Source organism: Mercurialis annua, linkage group LG3 (genome assembly GCF_937616625.2).
Source record: "Mercurialis annua linkage group LG3, ddMerAnnu1.2, whole genome shotgun sequence".
NCBI classification, from domain to species: Eukaryota; Viridiplantae; Streptophyta; class Magnoliopsida; order Malpighiales; family Euphorbiaceae; genus Mercurialis; species Mercurialis annua.
In genome coordinates, this window is record NC_065572.1 from 29,850,935 (window position 1) to 29,863,916 (window position 12,982).

General features: G+C 32.6%; 2 protein-coding genes across 4 annotated transcripts; one reads left to right on the plus strand and one right to left on the minus strand.

The window, feature by feature from the left end:
• Positions 1–2,533: 2,533 nt before the first annotated feature.
• LOC126671177 (protein SIEVE ELEMENT OCCLUSION B-like) lies at positions 2,534–8,599 on the minus strand. 3 transcript variants are annotated; one of them, XM_050364904.2, is made up of 6 exons: positions 8,235–8,599; positions 6,651–7,066; positions 6,390–6,496; positions 6,185–6,303; positions 3,737–4,243; positions 2,534–3,306 (listed from the first exon to the last, which is right to left on the minus strand). In XM_050364904.2, exons 1-6 carry the CDS (start codon positions 8,529–8,531, stop codon positions 2,689–2,691), a joined length of 2,064 nt encoding a protein of 687 aa, XP_050220861.1. In that variant the 5' UTR covers positions 8,532–8,599; the 3' UTR covers positions 2,534–2,688. The 3 variants fall into 3 exon arrangements, with proteins under 3 accessions (XP_050220861.1, XP_055961285.1, XP_050220863.1); XM_056105310.1 differs by having other exon boundaries at positions 8,240–8,363; XM_050364906.2 differs by having other exon boundaries at positions 6,651–7,038; positions 8,235–8,323.
• A 3,900-nt stretch (positions 8,600–12,499) lies between these two features.
• Positions 12,500–12,853, plus strand: LOC126672477 (uncharacterized). The gene has a single exon (XM_050366427.1). The coding sequence runs from the start codon at positions 12,500–12,502 to the stop codon at positions 12,851–12,853; it is 354 nt and encodes a 117-aa protein (XP_050222384.1).
• The last annotated feature ends 129 nt before the right edge of the window (positions 12,854–12,982 follow it).

Below are 12,982 nucleotides of genomic sequence, written 5' to 3' on the forward strand. Positions count from 1 at the left end.
AATAAATTAAAATGTCGTTGATAAACACAATCACAAACTCATCTAAGTACGGTTTGAATACTCTATTCATCAAATCCATGAAGGCTACTGGCGCATTAGTCAACCCGAATGACATAACAAGAAACTCGTAATGTCCATAACGAGTTCCAAAAGCAGTCTTCTGAATATCATCATCGCGAATCTTTAGCTGATGATAGCCTGATCTCAGATCGATCTTAGAGAAGTACTTCGCTCCTTGTAACTGGTCGAATAAATCGTCAATTTTAGGTAACATATACTTGTTCTTGATCGTCACTTTGTTCAGCTGTCGATAGTCGATACATAGTCGAAGCGATCCATCTTTCTTTTTCACGAACAATAGTGGTGCACCCCACGGGGATACACTCGGTCTGATGAAACCGCGATCAAACAATTCTTCTAACTGATCCCTAAGTTCCTTGAGCTCTGCTGGCGCCATTCAATAAGGAGGTATCGATATCGGCTTCATGCCAGGAGCCAATTCGATACAAAACTCAATCTCATGGTCTAGGGGTAATCAAGGTAATTCCTCTGGAAAATCATCTGGATACTCCGATACAACTGGTACATAACTTATATTTACGCTCTTCTTCTCCACGTCTCGTACTACAGCTAAGAATCCTGACATCCCTTCTTTAACATACGACAAGATTTAATAGCCGAAATAATACTCGTAGAAGATCCCATCTTGTCACCTAGGATTGAAACAGCTTCAGTTCCAAGCATGTTGAACGTCACCGTCTTCTTCCGAAAATCCACATTGGCATAGTATTGCGCTAGCCAATCCATTCTAAGTATAACGTCAAAAACTAATACTTCGAGCAAAATCAAATCCACTAATAAATCTCGTCCTTGTACTTTCACAAGACAGGATGGGTAAACGATACTAACTTCTATACTCTCGCCGACTGGGGTAGCTACTGATAAAGAATTCCAAAGATACGCCGGTTGTACTCCTAACTTACTAGCGAAGCTAGGCGAAACAAACGAATGCGTAGCGCCCGGATCAAACAAAATTAATGCGTCTTGAGAAGCGATAGGAAAGGTACCTTGCACCACCGCATTGGAAGCCTGAGCCTCCCGAGGATTCAGTGCAAAGACCCTGGCCTAACTCCCACCAGCCTGCGAAGTCTGACCAGTACCACGACCTCCGTCATTCTGTCCTCCTCGATTTGTGTAACCATGGCCTCTCTGGCCAGTGAAGGTACTCCCCGTCTGATCATATCCTAAAGTTGCCTGATGCGCAGTCCTCTATTGCTGATAAGAAGGATGTACTACAATAGTCATGGAGCCTTGAGGCATCTGTCTCGGGAAATCTCTAGCAAAGTGACCATGTTGGCCACAGTTGAAGCACGCCCCAGTAACACTATGACACACTCCATAATGCCTCTTATTGCAATTCAGACAAATTGGTGCTCCACCTCCCATATCACTCATGGATCTGGCACTAAATCCGGTGCCTGAAGTACTAACTCTAGTTCCATATCGAGCTCTCTTATTTCTCTGCTGACGTGATGTGGGTCAAGAATGACTTCCAACGTATGACTGGGTAGGTGCACTCTGTACGCTGCGGAACATATTACTCCTCATAGGTGCAACATTAGAAGGATCGGGAATCTTCCCAAAACGGAACAGAGAAACTTCCATTTGCCTAGCGCTGTCGATTTGTTGCACAAAAAGTTCTTCCGATATAAGACGTTCAGACTCACAAATTTTGCTCCTAAACCTTCCACAAACCTCGAGTTTACTCTGACTGGGTCTGCGGTCAGGTCTAGTAAACTCTGTCACAAACTCTTGGACAGACCAATTGCCTCTACTCAGGGTCAGCCACTGATTACGATAACTCTCCGTCACCGCATACGGTAAGAAAAATTCTCTAAAGCGATTCACAAATTCAGCCCAAGTCATGGTGTCCATAGTTGGGTGAATATGCTGTTGAAACCAGTCTTTCGCAGGCACTCGCATTGACATTTCCACCATAATGATAGTCTGTCTCTCGTTAGCTTGCAAAGCGTTACGTTCTACTTCTTCGAGGAAATCTAGAGCATCACCTGAGCCATCAAACTTAGTTGGTTTGAGGCTCATGTAAGCCTAGACGATATCTCGATCAGTAAAAGCAACATTGCGTAGTTGTTGCTGCTGTAGTTGTTCATGATGCATATTCTGCACCACAGCCTGATTGGCTTGCATAGCTGCAATTCCCGTAAGAAACTGGTTCAGATTAAAACCCACAATATTAGGTTGCTGGGCTTGCGCTTGCACTCTGGGTGCCTGTGCCTGGGCCTCTTGGCCACCACCTCCGCCGTGAACAGAAGACTCATCTTGAGCTTCTGGGTGAACATCATGTGCCCCTTCTATAATGTTTCGTGTTGCAGCGGCAGCTCGCTCTTCTTCTTGTCGTTGGTCAGACATCCTGACCAAGACAATCAGGATAGGATCGAAAAGGGGTTACAAGGTCAGGTTTTTAAAAAATAGTAGGCCTAGTTAAATTAATATTTTATGTTGGAATACCATATAAGCATGCATCTGCTTAAATTTATGAGGATATAAAATTATTAGGGTACAGATGGGATAGGAATGAAAAGTTGAGTATCAAAACAAAATTAAAGACAATTGTTTAGTACCCCTATATAATAAGGACCCTCAAACTTGCGACTTGTAAGTTAAAACTCAATCATGGCAGCAACGAAAAGCAATATGTTTCTCCATTGTATTGTCACATTCGGGGCATTTGAGGTTCTCAGGAATTTCACCAATGGTGCTAGGGAACTCGAATCGGCAGCAAGGTTCATCGGCATCTTGAAGAAGATTATCGTGATACTCTTTAAACGCCCAATCAAATCCCTTTTCCAGCACCTGCTCTCTCCATTTCTGGAACTCCGTCAGAGTACGCATAACAGTGCTGCTATGGCCATTCACAAAAATATTGAAGCCTTTGCAAAGTAAAGCCCATCCACCGGCTTTGTCATAGCTAAGCAGTTTCTTGATTTCTCGCATCAAGGGATCGTATTCGTCAATCTTGCCCAACTGAATCTTGGAAAGGAGCATACTGTGAAGTCGAGTCCAAAAGAACCATATCATTATCATTTCCCAGTAGTGACAGAGCTTCTCCTCCATTATTGTTGATATCACCCCGCGCACTTTATTTCTCTTGTAGCTCTTTCCGAGATACACCATCTCGATAGCTATCCCAGCTGCCTCCGAAACTGTTCGTGCCATTTTTGTGAATTTTCTCACCCACTCTATATCGTCCCCTCCGTACAAGAAAATGTATTTTTCTTCCCTAATCTGACATTCATATCAACACTTGAGACATTATTTATTTTCTAAAGATGGGGTTATTGATTCTAGGGGTCACTGTACTTTTCAAGAATTGCAAAATGGTGACTGAACTTCAAAACGTAACAAAATGGTTACTAAACTTTTAAATATGTGATTTCAGGAGATTTTTATGTGTTTTACGGTCAAATTATACATATGTAGTAATCAAATTTTGATTGTTTATATTTCATATATACACACAATCAACAAAAAATCGACTCGAAATATTTTTCTTCAGTGACCAAAAATCCTTCTATCTTAACATAAGCAAATAGTATAGTAACTAAAATGTTACGTTTTGAAGTTCGGTCACCATTTTAAATTTTTTGAAAAGTACAGTGACCTCCAAAATTATTTACTCCTAAAGGTGACATAAAAAGAACTGAATATTACTTACCCAGTTGAAAATAATTGGATCAATGCCATCAATAAGAATCTCAAGTCTCCACATCTCTTCTCTCCATAGAGCCTCCTCTCTCAAGGTAGTGAAAGGGAAGGCATTGCTTCCCCAAATCCACATCATATGCTGCGCATTAGGGCAAACCACGCTGCCTTGAGGGTCAAGAACAACCAGTATAGGTTTGTTCTTAAAATGCCAGACCTCTCTAATGAACCGAATAACAACCCTGCCGAGTAGTGCTGGGCTAATCACTGTGAACCATGGCATTGTGTGTCGTAGTTCCTCAAACTGCTTCTGCATACTATCGTTCCACTCAACGGTGGGATCCATAACTGGAACCCAAACTAACTCATATGGATGGCCACCGTCTCTGGTCTTCGGACGATATAATAGTGACTCGCTGTAAATTTGTTCGAGAATAGAAAGCTCATCCTGATTATTAGAAATGTCGAGACCCGAAATGAGCAATAGTACATTCTTCTTCCTCAGCACATCAAGGCCAACCTATAATTAAGAGCAATGGCAGCCAGTGATTGACTTTAGTACATGCTCAATTTTTTTTAAACTTTTTACTGACTTTAGATATAGAGGACCCATATAAATAAAAGCACTCATTAATTATTTCAAGATTTATCCCACTATAAGAAATTCTGTATTTAGCAACAAATACTTTTGCAGCTAATTTTTTTTTGCTGCTAAAAAATATTTTGCAGCATTAATTTTGAAAGTTGCTGTCATTAGTTAAGTTATAGCGGCATTTTACTGAAAATTTTGTTACCAATTACTTAAGGCAATGTTTTATTAGCAGCAACATAACACAATTTATTTTTGTTACGATATATTAATAGTAACAATTTTAACACTATTAGCAGCAATAATGTTCGCTGCTAATTCTAGTATTTTTTCTAGTATATAGTGACGGATAGAAGCACTCATTAATTATGGCGAAATTAAAAAAAATTGTTTCAAAGTTTGAAATCTAGTCCAATATTTTCTTCAAATAGTGATGCCTATAAAATTTTTGAGTGCTTCATAACAATTAATGAGTTCTTCTGTTTCAAGGACATATAAATAGAATCACTGGTTAATTACTCCAGGACTTATTTATTGACAAATTGAAAGTTTATGGACCATTTGAAAATTTTCAAATAAATATTTTGGTACCGAATTGAAATATGTCTTAAATGCACCAAAAATCACCAATTTTCGCATGTTTTTAATATGTAACATAATCTTTTAATTTTGGCAAAAAAGTAAATGAACTTTTCAAATTATGCAATTAAAGAAACCGGCACTGTTTGGATGTAAAACGACATCGTTTTAGATTAAAACGATGCCGTTTGGATGTAAAATGACACTATTTTAAAAAAAAATAAAAACACACGTGGTCTTAATTGCAAAAAATTAGAAAGTCCATGTTAAACATGTCAAATTTAAAAGAATATGTTAAATACCATATGAAAGTTGGTGATTTTTTGGTTCATTTAATCCTTAAAATATTCAATTAAAAATTTGGTACCACTTAAATTTTGAATCCAAATTGTATGCAGTAATTAATTGTGGCAAAATAAATTTATAATATCTACATGGTAATTTTTAAATTCTAATAGTGTAATTGTGTCAAAAAGTAAAACTTTTTTGATTTTTTATAATCTATCCAAATTTTTTAAAAGTTGTAAATTTATTCAAATTTAACCAATTTGCTGAAAATCTGTCCCTTTTTCAAAATTCATTTAATTTTATCTATATGGTAATTGAATGTTTAATTTCTTAAAAAGTTTGAAAAAAAGAGATATCAATAAGGACGCTTCTTGGTTTGAATAAATTTATTTTAAAAATTATCAAATTTATTTTATAAAATTGGATAGATTTCTACAGAATTGACGAGATTGAAATAAATTTACAACTTTTAAATATTTTAATTAATAGAATTCCAAAAACAATAAGATTTAACTTTTTCGGCACCATTAGGCCAAGTTTAATTCGTACCTTAATTTATAATGTGTCACTTAACTTAATAGTCCATTCAATGACATGGATATAGGTGGAATCCTTTTTAACTTATTAAAAATTCAAAATTCCTATTGAATCTATGTAAAAAAAAAATCAGCAACATGAATTTTTAAGATTTTGAGATTCTAATGCATTCAATAAAAATTAAATTATTTTATGAGTTCAATAGGATTCAAATTTGCTAATATTATCAAAAAGACTATTACGTTCACGAACAACTCGATTAGTAGTTCGTGAACGAGCTCGATTAGTAGGTCGTGAATGAGTTCGATTAAAAGTTCGTGAAAGAGATATATAAGTCGCGAGCAATCTCGTGTAAAAAATCAATGAGGTGTTCGCGAACTGATTTATAATTAAATCAATTTATATAGGTTTAACAAAACTATGTAATTTTGATAAAATATATCAAAACTACGTATAGAAAGAGCGAACCTGTGTCTGGGTACGACAATCATAAATTGTGTTGCAATTAAAGAGGGCCTTAAGGGTGTTTATGTTGTCCATATGGATGCTTCTGAAAAGACCCAACAGCATTTCATACTTCTTCTCATCTGCAAATTAAACAATAAACTTGCATCTCTTCAAATCTTAATTAATTAATTTATTGCATTCTGAATTCTTTTTCTCTAAACCAAACCTATTTCTTGGTAGCAAATAGTCAGTTGTTTCCTTAGAAGATCATGTATGTGTTGGTTTTGGTCAGCCAAGGTAGATAGCTCCTCTGTATGATCCGTAGTATTAAGCCTGCATGATTAGTCCAAGTTCAGTCTTCAATATTGCATTTAAAAAAGCGATCGTTTAATAGTTTTACCGAACCGACTTATGCAAACCGCTCAAATTTTTATATCCAACAGCGAAGAATGTATGTTTGTTGTGTGCGAACATAAAATATACTCACAATGCCAAGGCGGTAGCACAAGCCATGACACTTCTTATGGTCCAATAGATCGCTCTTGGAATGAGGTCTTCAATTGTAGAAAATGCAGGCACTCGAAAGGATAACCCTCCGGCCTTAACTACGCACATAGTCACATCCCTCATGACTCTAATCGCCAACTTGATCGCATCGAATATAGGATTCGACGAAGCATGAGCGTGCTGCCAGATCGTAGGTACCTGCTTCAGCATTGCTATTGATTTTGCAAAGGGGTTTGTGGATTGAAACTTGGCAATCAGACATAATTCTCCATAGTTCAAAGAGAAAGCTAGCATAATCAGCACCACCTTTGAATCCCGGCTATAGCTTGATACCAACTTCAGTAACGAGAGGGTGGTTGTATGGCCATCTGCTCCATTTAGAGCCTTGTGAGGTATCTAATATTTGTTCAATTTTCAAACATATTATATTCCCATTCATAATACAAATTACTTATATGATCATCACATATATACATATATACATACATACATTTATACATACATATATACATACATTCATACACACACATATATATATATATATATGGCATTTTATCACCTAAGTAATTCATGGTTATATTTACATTGGATATCTATATTTTAAAATAAAATTAATTAGATTGTATATAATAATTATTAATTTAGGACGAATTGGTGTAGTCGAAAAATAATGTTAGGAGGGGCGAACTAAAAGAAAAAGGATTGTATACTCGCGATTTATTCGTACCAACTTAGATGGAGCTAGGAATCTAAACTTTTTTTAGGACGGGCACATGGACTTTCATGTGAGTTGCTCCACCCCATGGCTAAATAAATTTATATCAGAGGAGTTCAGGAGAAAACATAAGATATTCTCAATGACCCCCCATTGTACAATATCTATAACCTTTAGATTATAATTTAAATAAAAAATTCTAGAAGTTATTAATTAACTATATAAGCTTTATGTAATCATTAATGGTGTATAACTATTTTGAAAATTTGACATTGATTCAAAGAAAAATTGTTTTTGTCAATCTTCAACTATAGTAAAAAAAAACAATTAATAAATATTATTTGATTGGACAGTCTGTTTTATCAATTTTACGATTATAAATATTATTGTCATGTAGTACATTAAAAACTAAAAAATCTGATTGATAGAAATAAAATACATGATAATTCTTTAAATTTATTTTCATGATAAATTAATTTGTAAAAAAAAATATTATCTATCTAATTTTGTAAAAATTGAAATTGTTATAAATAGAATAATTTTTTTATTATTATAGAACATTTTATAAAACATTTCTTTAAATTTGAATTAATTTATTATAAAAAAACATAAAATACTATATTATATCTTATGTTTATTAATAAGACTTTTCATCTTATTTTTTTTTGATATAATTAATATCAAAACTTGTAAAATTGACTTAACTGACTCTCAAAATTATGTCTAATTTTTTATTTTTTTAATCAGAAAATTAACTTCACTAACTTAAATCTGAAATGAGTAGATTGGTAAGGATTACTGAGATATATATATATATGAAATAATGCAGGAAATAAAACAGAAAGTTACCTCACAAGATAGTTTATCAATAATATAAGACAGAGACTCGAGAAGGGCAACAGAGTTGTTGCTGAATTGAATATCGGAAACAACTGTGCTCCCGCATTCAGATTCATCGAGAATGGCTTGGACGACATTGTGGAGAGTTTGCACGTCGAATTCGCGGCCGTCGGGAGCATGCGTGTCTTCGACTTCCTTCATCACTGAAACTTCATCACACACTGCTGCTATCGCATTCTTCTTCTTCTTCTTCGTCTTCGTTATTGCTTGCTTTCTACCACTTGCTGCGGATGGGAGAGACGCCATTGCTAGCTCTACCTTCTTTAACAATGCCTTTTATAGTAATTGTTTCAACCCAAATAGGGTGGACCTTTATTCTGCTATAAAGTAAAGTTTCAGATTTAACGGATAATTGATTTTGTTTGATTATGTGTATATAAAATATAAGGTATTATTTGTCGTAAATAATCAAAAATTGATTGCCACATATGTATAATTTGACCGAAAATAAATTAAATAACCTCTCCAAATAACAAATTTTAAAATTTTGCAACCTTTGATATGTATGTCATAATATAGGTGGAATAGCTGCAAATCACCTTAAATCCAATGATCAAAGCTCAAACCCAAATATAACACGAAACCGAGCTAACAACAAACCGAGATATCTAAAAAAACATACAAGCCGAGCTATGATTAAGAAATAACATAACCAAGCTACGATTAAAAACAACCAAGCCGAACTATGACTAAGAAACATCATAACCGAGCTATGATTAAGAACGGCCTAGCCGAGCTGTGACTAAGAAAACCATTGCCAAGACAATCCAAAAATCGCATAACCAAACACCCCAAATAAATTATTCCGGATTAAAGAGTGGATTAATTAAATTCTATTTTTTGAGATATACATTTTTAATTTTAGAAAATTTCACAAACACCCCAAATAAATTATTCCGGATTTAACTCTTGCGGATCAAATATTTAGCACCACACTTAATGTCTACATGACTCTGCTTCTTAGATATTATGATTTCTCCACCTCTCAATTACAAATTATGGCCCAAGTCTCACATAATTTTTTGAAGTTTTAAATTGATTAGTTAATTAACATAGTATCATAATTTTTATAATTGGAAGTATGAAGTTCGATTATAGACAATCGTCATTAGATTGATGAAATATTTGGATCGAAATTTTAAATCATATCAAACATTTTGTTTCAAAATTTTAATTTATAGCCAAAGCTTTTTTTTTTTTTTTTCAATTCAGACGACAACTTTGGCTTATTTAGAATGCAAACGGAAACTATTTTATCTGATAATAAAAAGAGTAAAGTAAAAGAATAAGTAAAGTTAGATGGAATCAACTTCTTTGCTTCAATTGTAATCAAAATATTAAAACTTTAAAAGGCAAAACTACATGAGCTTACGTCCCATCTCTTTTCCTTTATTGAGGGCATAATCTATCTCCAAGTCCTTGTACTTTGTGATTTATGTTTACTTCATCCTTATATAATAATTTTATTTATTGGCCAAATCCCCAAAAAAATTCAAACTTTTGAAGAAAGTTTCACAAAAGTTCAAACCTTTCAATTTTATCCAATTTATCTTGAAATACATGATTTTGTTTCAATTTTGTCCAAGTCTCAATTTGAAATTGATTTTGCATATGTGACACATATGTGGCGCTGAAAAGGCATGCCACACGTATGCCATCATGGCGAATGCAAAGTAAAAAGTCCAAATAAATTCTTAAATTTTTAAAAAATAACATTTACACCCTCAATCTGTTAATCGTTTCAACTTAAAGATTAAAATATTTACCAATTTTATGGTTATAAATTTTTTTCAACATTTTAACCCTCTTCTTCATTTATTTTATCTATAAATAAATAAAATATATAAATTAAAACTAATTAAATAATCATCTTGTTCCCCTCGCATACAATAATTTTTTCACACATTTTTTTTTCCGAGGAGCCTCCTCCTCGTGGAGTAGCGGATCTGCTGAGGAGCTGTTGCTCTCACCGGAGCTGCTGCTCCTTAAAAGAGGAGGAGCACCCGCTTCTCCGATTCCGAAATTAAAAATTAAAAATTTATATAAAAGAATTAGTGTATAAAATTTTAATTTTTTAAATTAGTTCGTGGAATTTAATCAAAAAATAATGTTAGAGGTGCAACGGTCGGAAAAGACAAAATGATTTTAGTTATTTTAAAAAATAAAAATTAATTTATATTTAAAAACTAATTTTAATTATAATATTGATTATTTAGAGTATTTTTTAAAATTTGAAAAAAAATTAAGGTGAAATGATTTAAAATTTAAGGGTATAGTTTTTTGTTTTCAGCTCCACACAAGCACAATCATGTGCCAGTTGAGACTTGGACAAATTGAAACAGAATCATGCATTTCAAGACAAATTAGATAGAATTGAAAGGTTTGAACTTTTGTAAAACTTTCTTCAAAGGTTTGGCCTTTTTTCGTCATTTGGCCTTATTTATTCCGTCTCTCTACTATTCAAAAATAGCACTAAAAAACTCTTAAGTGATGAAAAATAAAAAGTGTGTTTCAATCAAAGGCGGACTTAGTAAGATTTTATGGTGGGCAGTTATCCACCTTATATTTCGAATCTTTTTAAAATATGAATATAAATTTAATAGTATAATTTTGAAAAAAAAAATTATTGATTGTGGGCTTTAAAATTTATATTTTATTAATTTTATAATTTCAGTATAATTTTACTTATTTTGTAAATAATTCTTGGTCCCCCACTAGTTTTAATGTCTGTCAAATGAGAATAAAAAAAAATAGAAAAAATAACAAGAAAGTAAGAAAAAAGGGCTCACATTTCATACAATGCAATTTTAATAAAATTGATTACTTTGTTACCACTTTTTTTTCTTAAATACCAACTTTTTTTAATACTTTTCATCAGCACCATGTCCTACCTATAGCTACACGTGACAGATTGAGGGACAAACGAAAAAAAATCCGGTGCGGGCAACCACACTAGTTAAGGTACACTTTTTCAAATTATACATTCCTTTTAAAAGGATTTAATATGATATTGTTGTGCTTGTTATTCTCTTTATAATTTATCTCTGCAATTTTTTTTTATCTATCCTACTTTTCCACTTTTTACTAATTTGTTATTTTGTCTTTTTGCTAATTTATTAGTTTTTCACTGTTTTTGCTTTCCATTTTTGTCAACAGAGAAGTTTGATTTATTTCCGAAAAAAAAGTTCGATTTATTAAAAAGCATCGATATAAAAAAATTAAAAATAATCAAACATATGTTTTGATATGTCTATATATATATATATATAATATATTCGATCGTTCAAATTTTTTTTCTTGTATTTATAATTTTTTTTAGTTTTGTTACATAACTCAAATATTTATATTTGATACATCTCCAATAATATATAATTTATTCATGATAAATACATTTTTTTAAATGTATGAAATGGTGTTGATGCATAATTTATATATGATGTTTACATCTTTACCACATAATTTATATAGAGAAAATTATAAAAAAAGACACCACATTCGATACGTCTCTGATACATATATAATACATTTTTTCATATATATTTGATAATTCGAACTTATCTTCTTATTTTTTATACATTTTTTTAAAAGTTTTTATTAAATTTATGTATTTACAATCACATGAGACATTTTTGAGACATGTCAAAAATATTTTTATATGTATTACATATATATTTATTTATACATATTTGATATATCTCCGACACATAGTTCATACATGATAGATTAAAAATTATATCATCTATATATTTTTAAATTTTTAAATTTTGATATTTTTTTAAATTAAAATTAATATTTTTTTAAAATTGAAATTAATATTTTTTTTAAATTAAATTAAATTATTTTAATTTTTAAAAATAAATAAAAAAATAATTAAGGACTGATCCGAGCGTGCGGATCAGTCCTTAAATGAGCAGAAATAAGCAGGTGCCCAAAGTGCACCTGCTTGCATGAGCAGGTGCACTATGGTGCACCTGCTCACTCCCGTGTCAGCATATGCGTATTAAATGTACACAACTGACGCGCTAATGTCATACATGGTATTTGTGAAATATTTTTATGAAAAATGGCGGTGATGAAAAAAATTAATTTTATTGTAAAATGTGAAAATGGTAGTCAATATTATGGTATTTTTGTTATCTTCTCAAAAAATTACCTATACATTTTTAAATTTAATGTCACATGGACTAAAACAACCATCAATTACTTAACATATTATGAGTTTCTTGCCTAAGGGAATTAATTCTTCTTTTATGATGTTAGTTTCTAAGGTGGCGGGTTCGTCTAACATGAAGGATTATCGTCCCATTAGCTTAGTAAATGGTTTGTTCAAGTTGCTCTCCAAGACCCTCTCTCGGAGATTAGCACCTTTGCTTTCTAATGTGGTGTCAGATAATCAACATACGTTTTTGAAAGGTAGAAGCATTTTGGAGTGTTCTATGATAACCAATGAACTTGTTCATATAGCTACAAGGAGGAAGGAGAAATTGCTTGTTCTTAAGCTAGACATCCATAAGGGTTTTGACAACATTGTATTAGAAATATTGGTGGGAGTAATTGATTTTATATAGGTGAGAATGTGACAACCCCACATGCTTATGAGAGTGTTTAGGTTCAACCATGACCTAATAACTAGAACTAGTTAATAGGTGGTTGAACCTTTACACTTATAAACTCATTTATATTTGTTCTCCTAAGCA

Bases quoted from the DNA above. Each gene is read 5' to 3' on its own strand.
- LOC126672477 (XM_050366427.1), top strand. From the start codon at position 12,500: ATGAGTTTCTTGCCTAAGGGAATTAATTCTTCTTTTATGATGTTAGTT.
- LOC126671177 (XM_050364904.2), bottom strand. From the start codon at position 8,531: ATGGCGTCTCTCCCATCCGCAGCAAGTGGTAGAAAGCAAGCAATAACG. The intron at 7,067-8,234 runs GTAACTTTCTGT...AACAAATATTAG, and splicing joins TTGATAAACTATCTTGTGAG to ATACCTCACAAGGCTCTAAA. The intron at 6,304-6,389 runs GTTTGGTTTAGA...TTTAATTTGCAG, and splicing joins TATTTGCTACCAAGAAATAG to ATGAGAAGAAGTATGAAATG.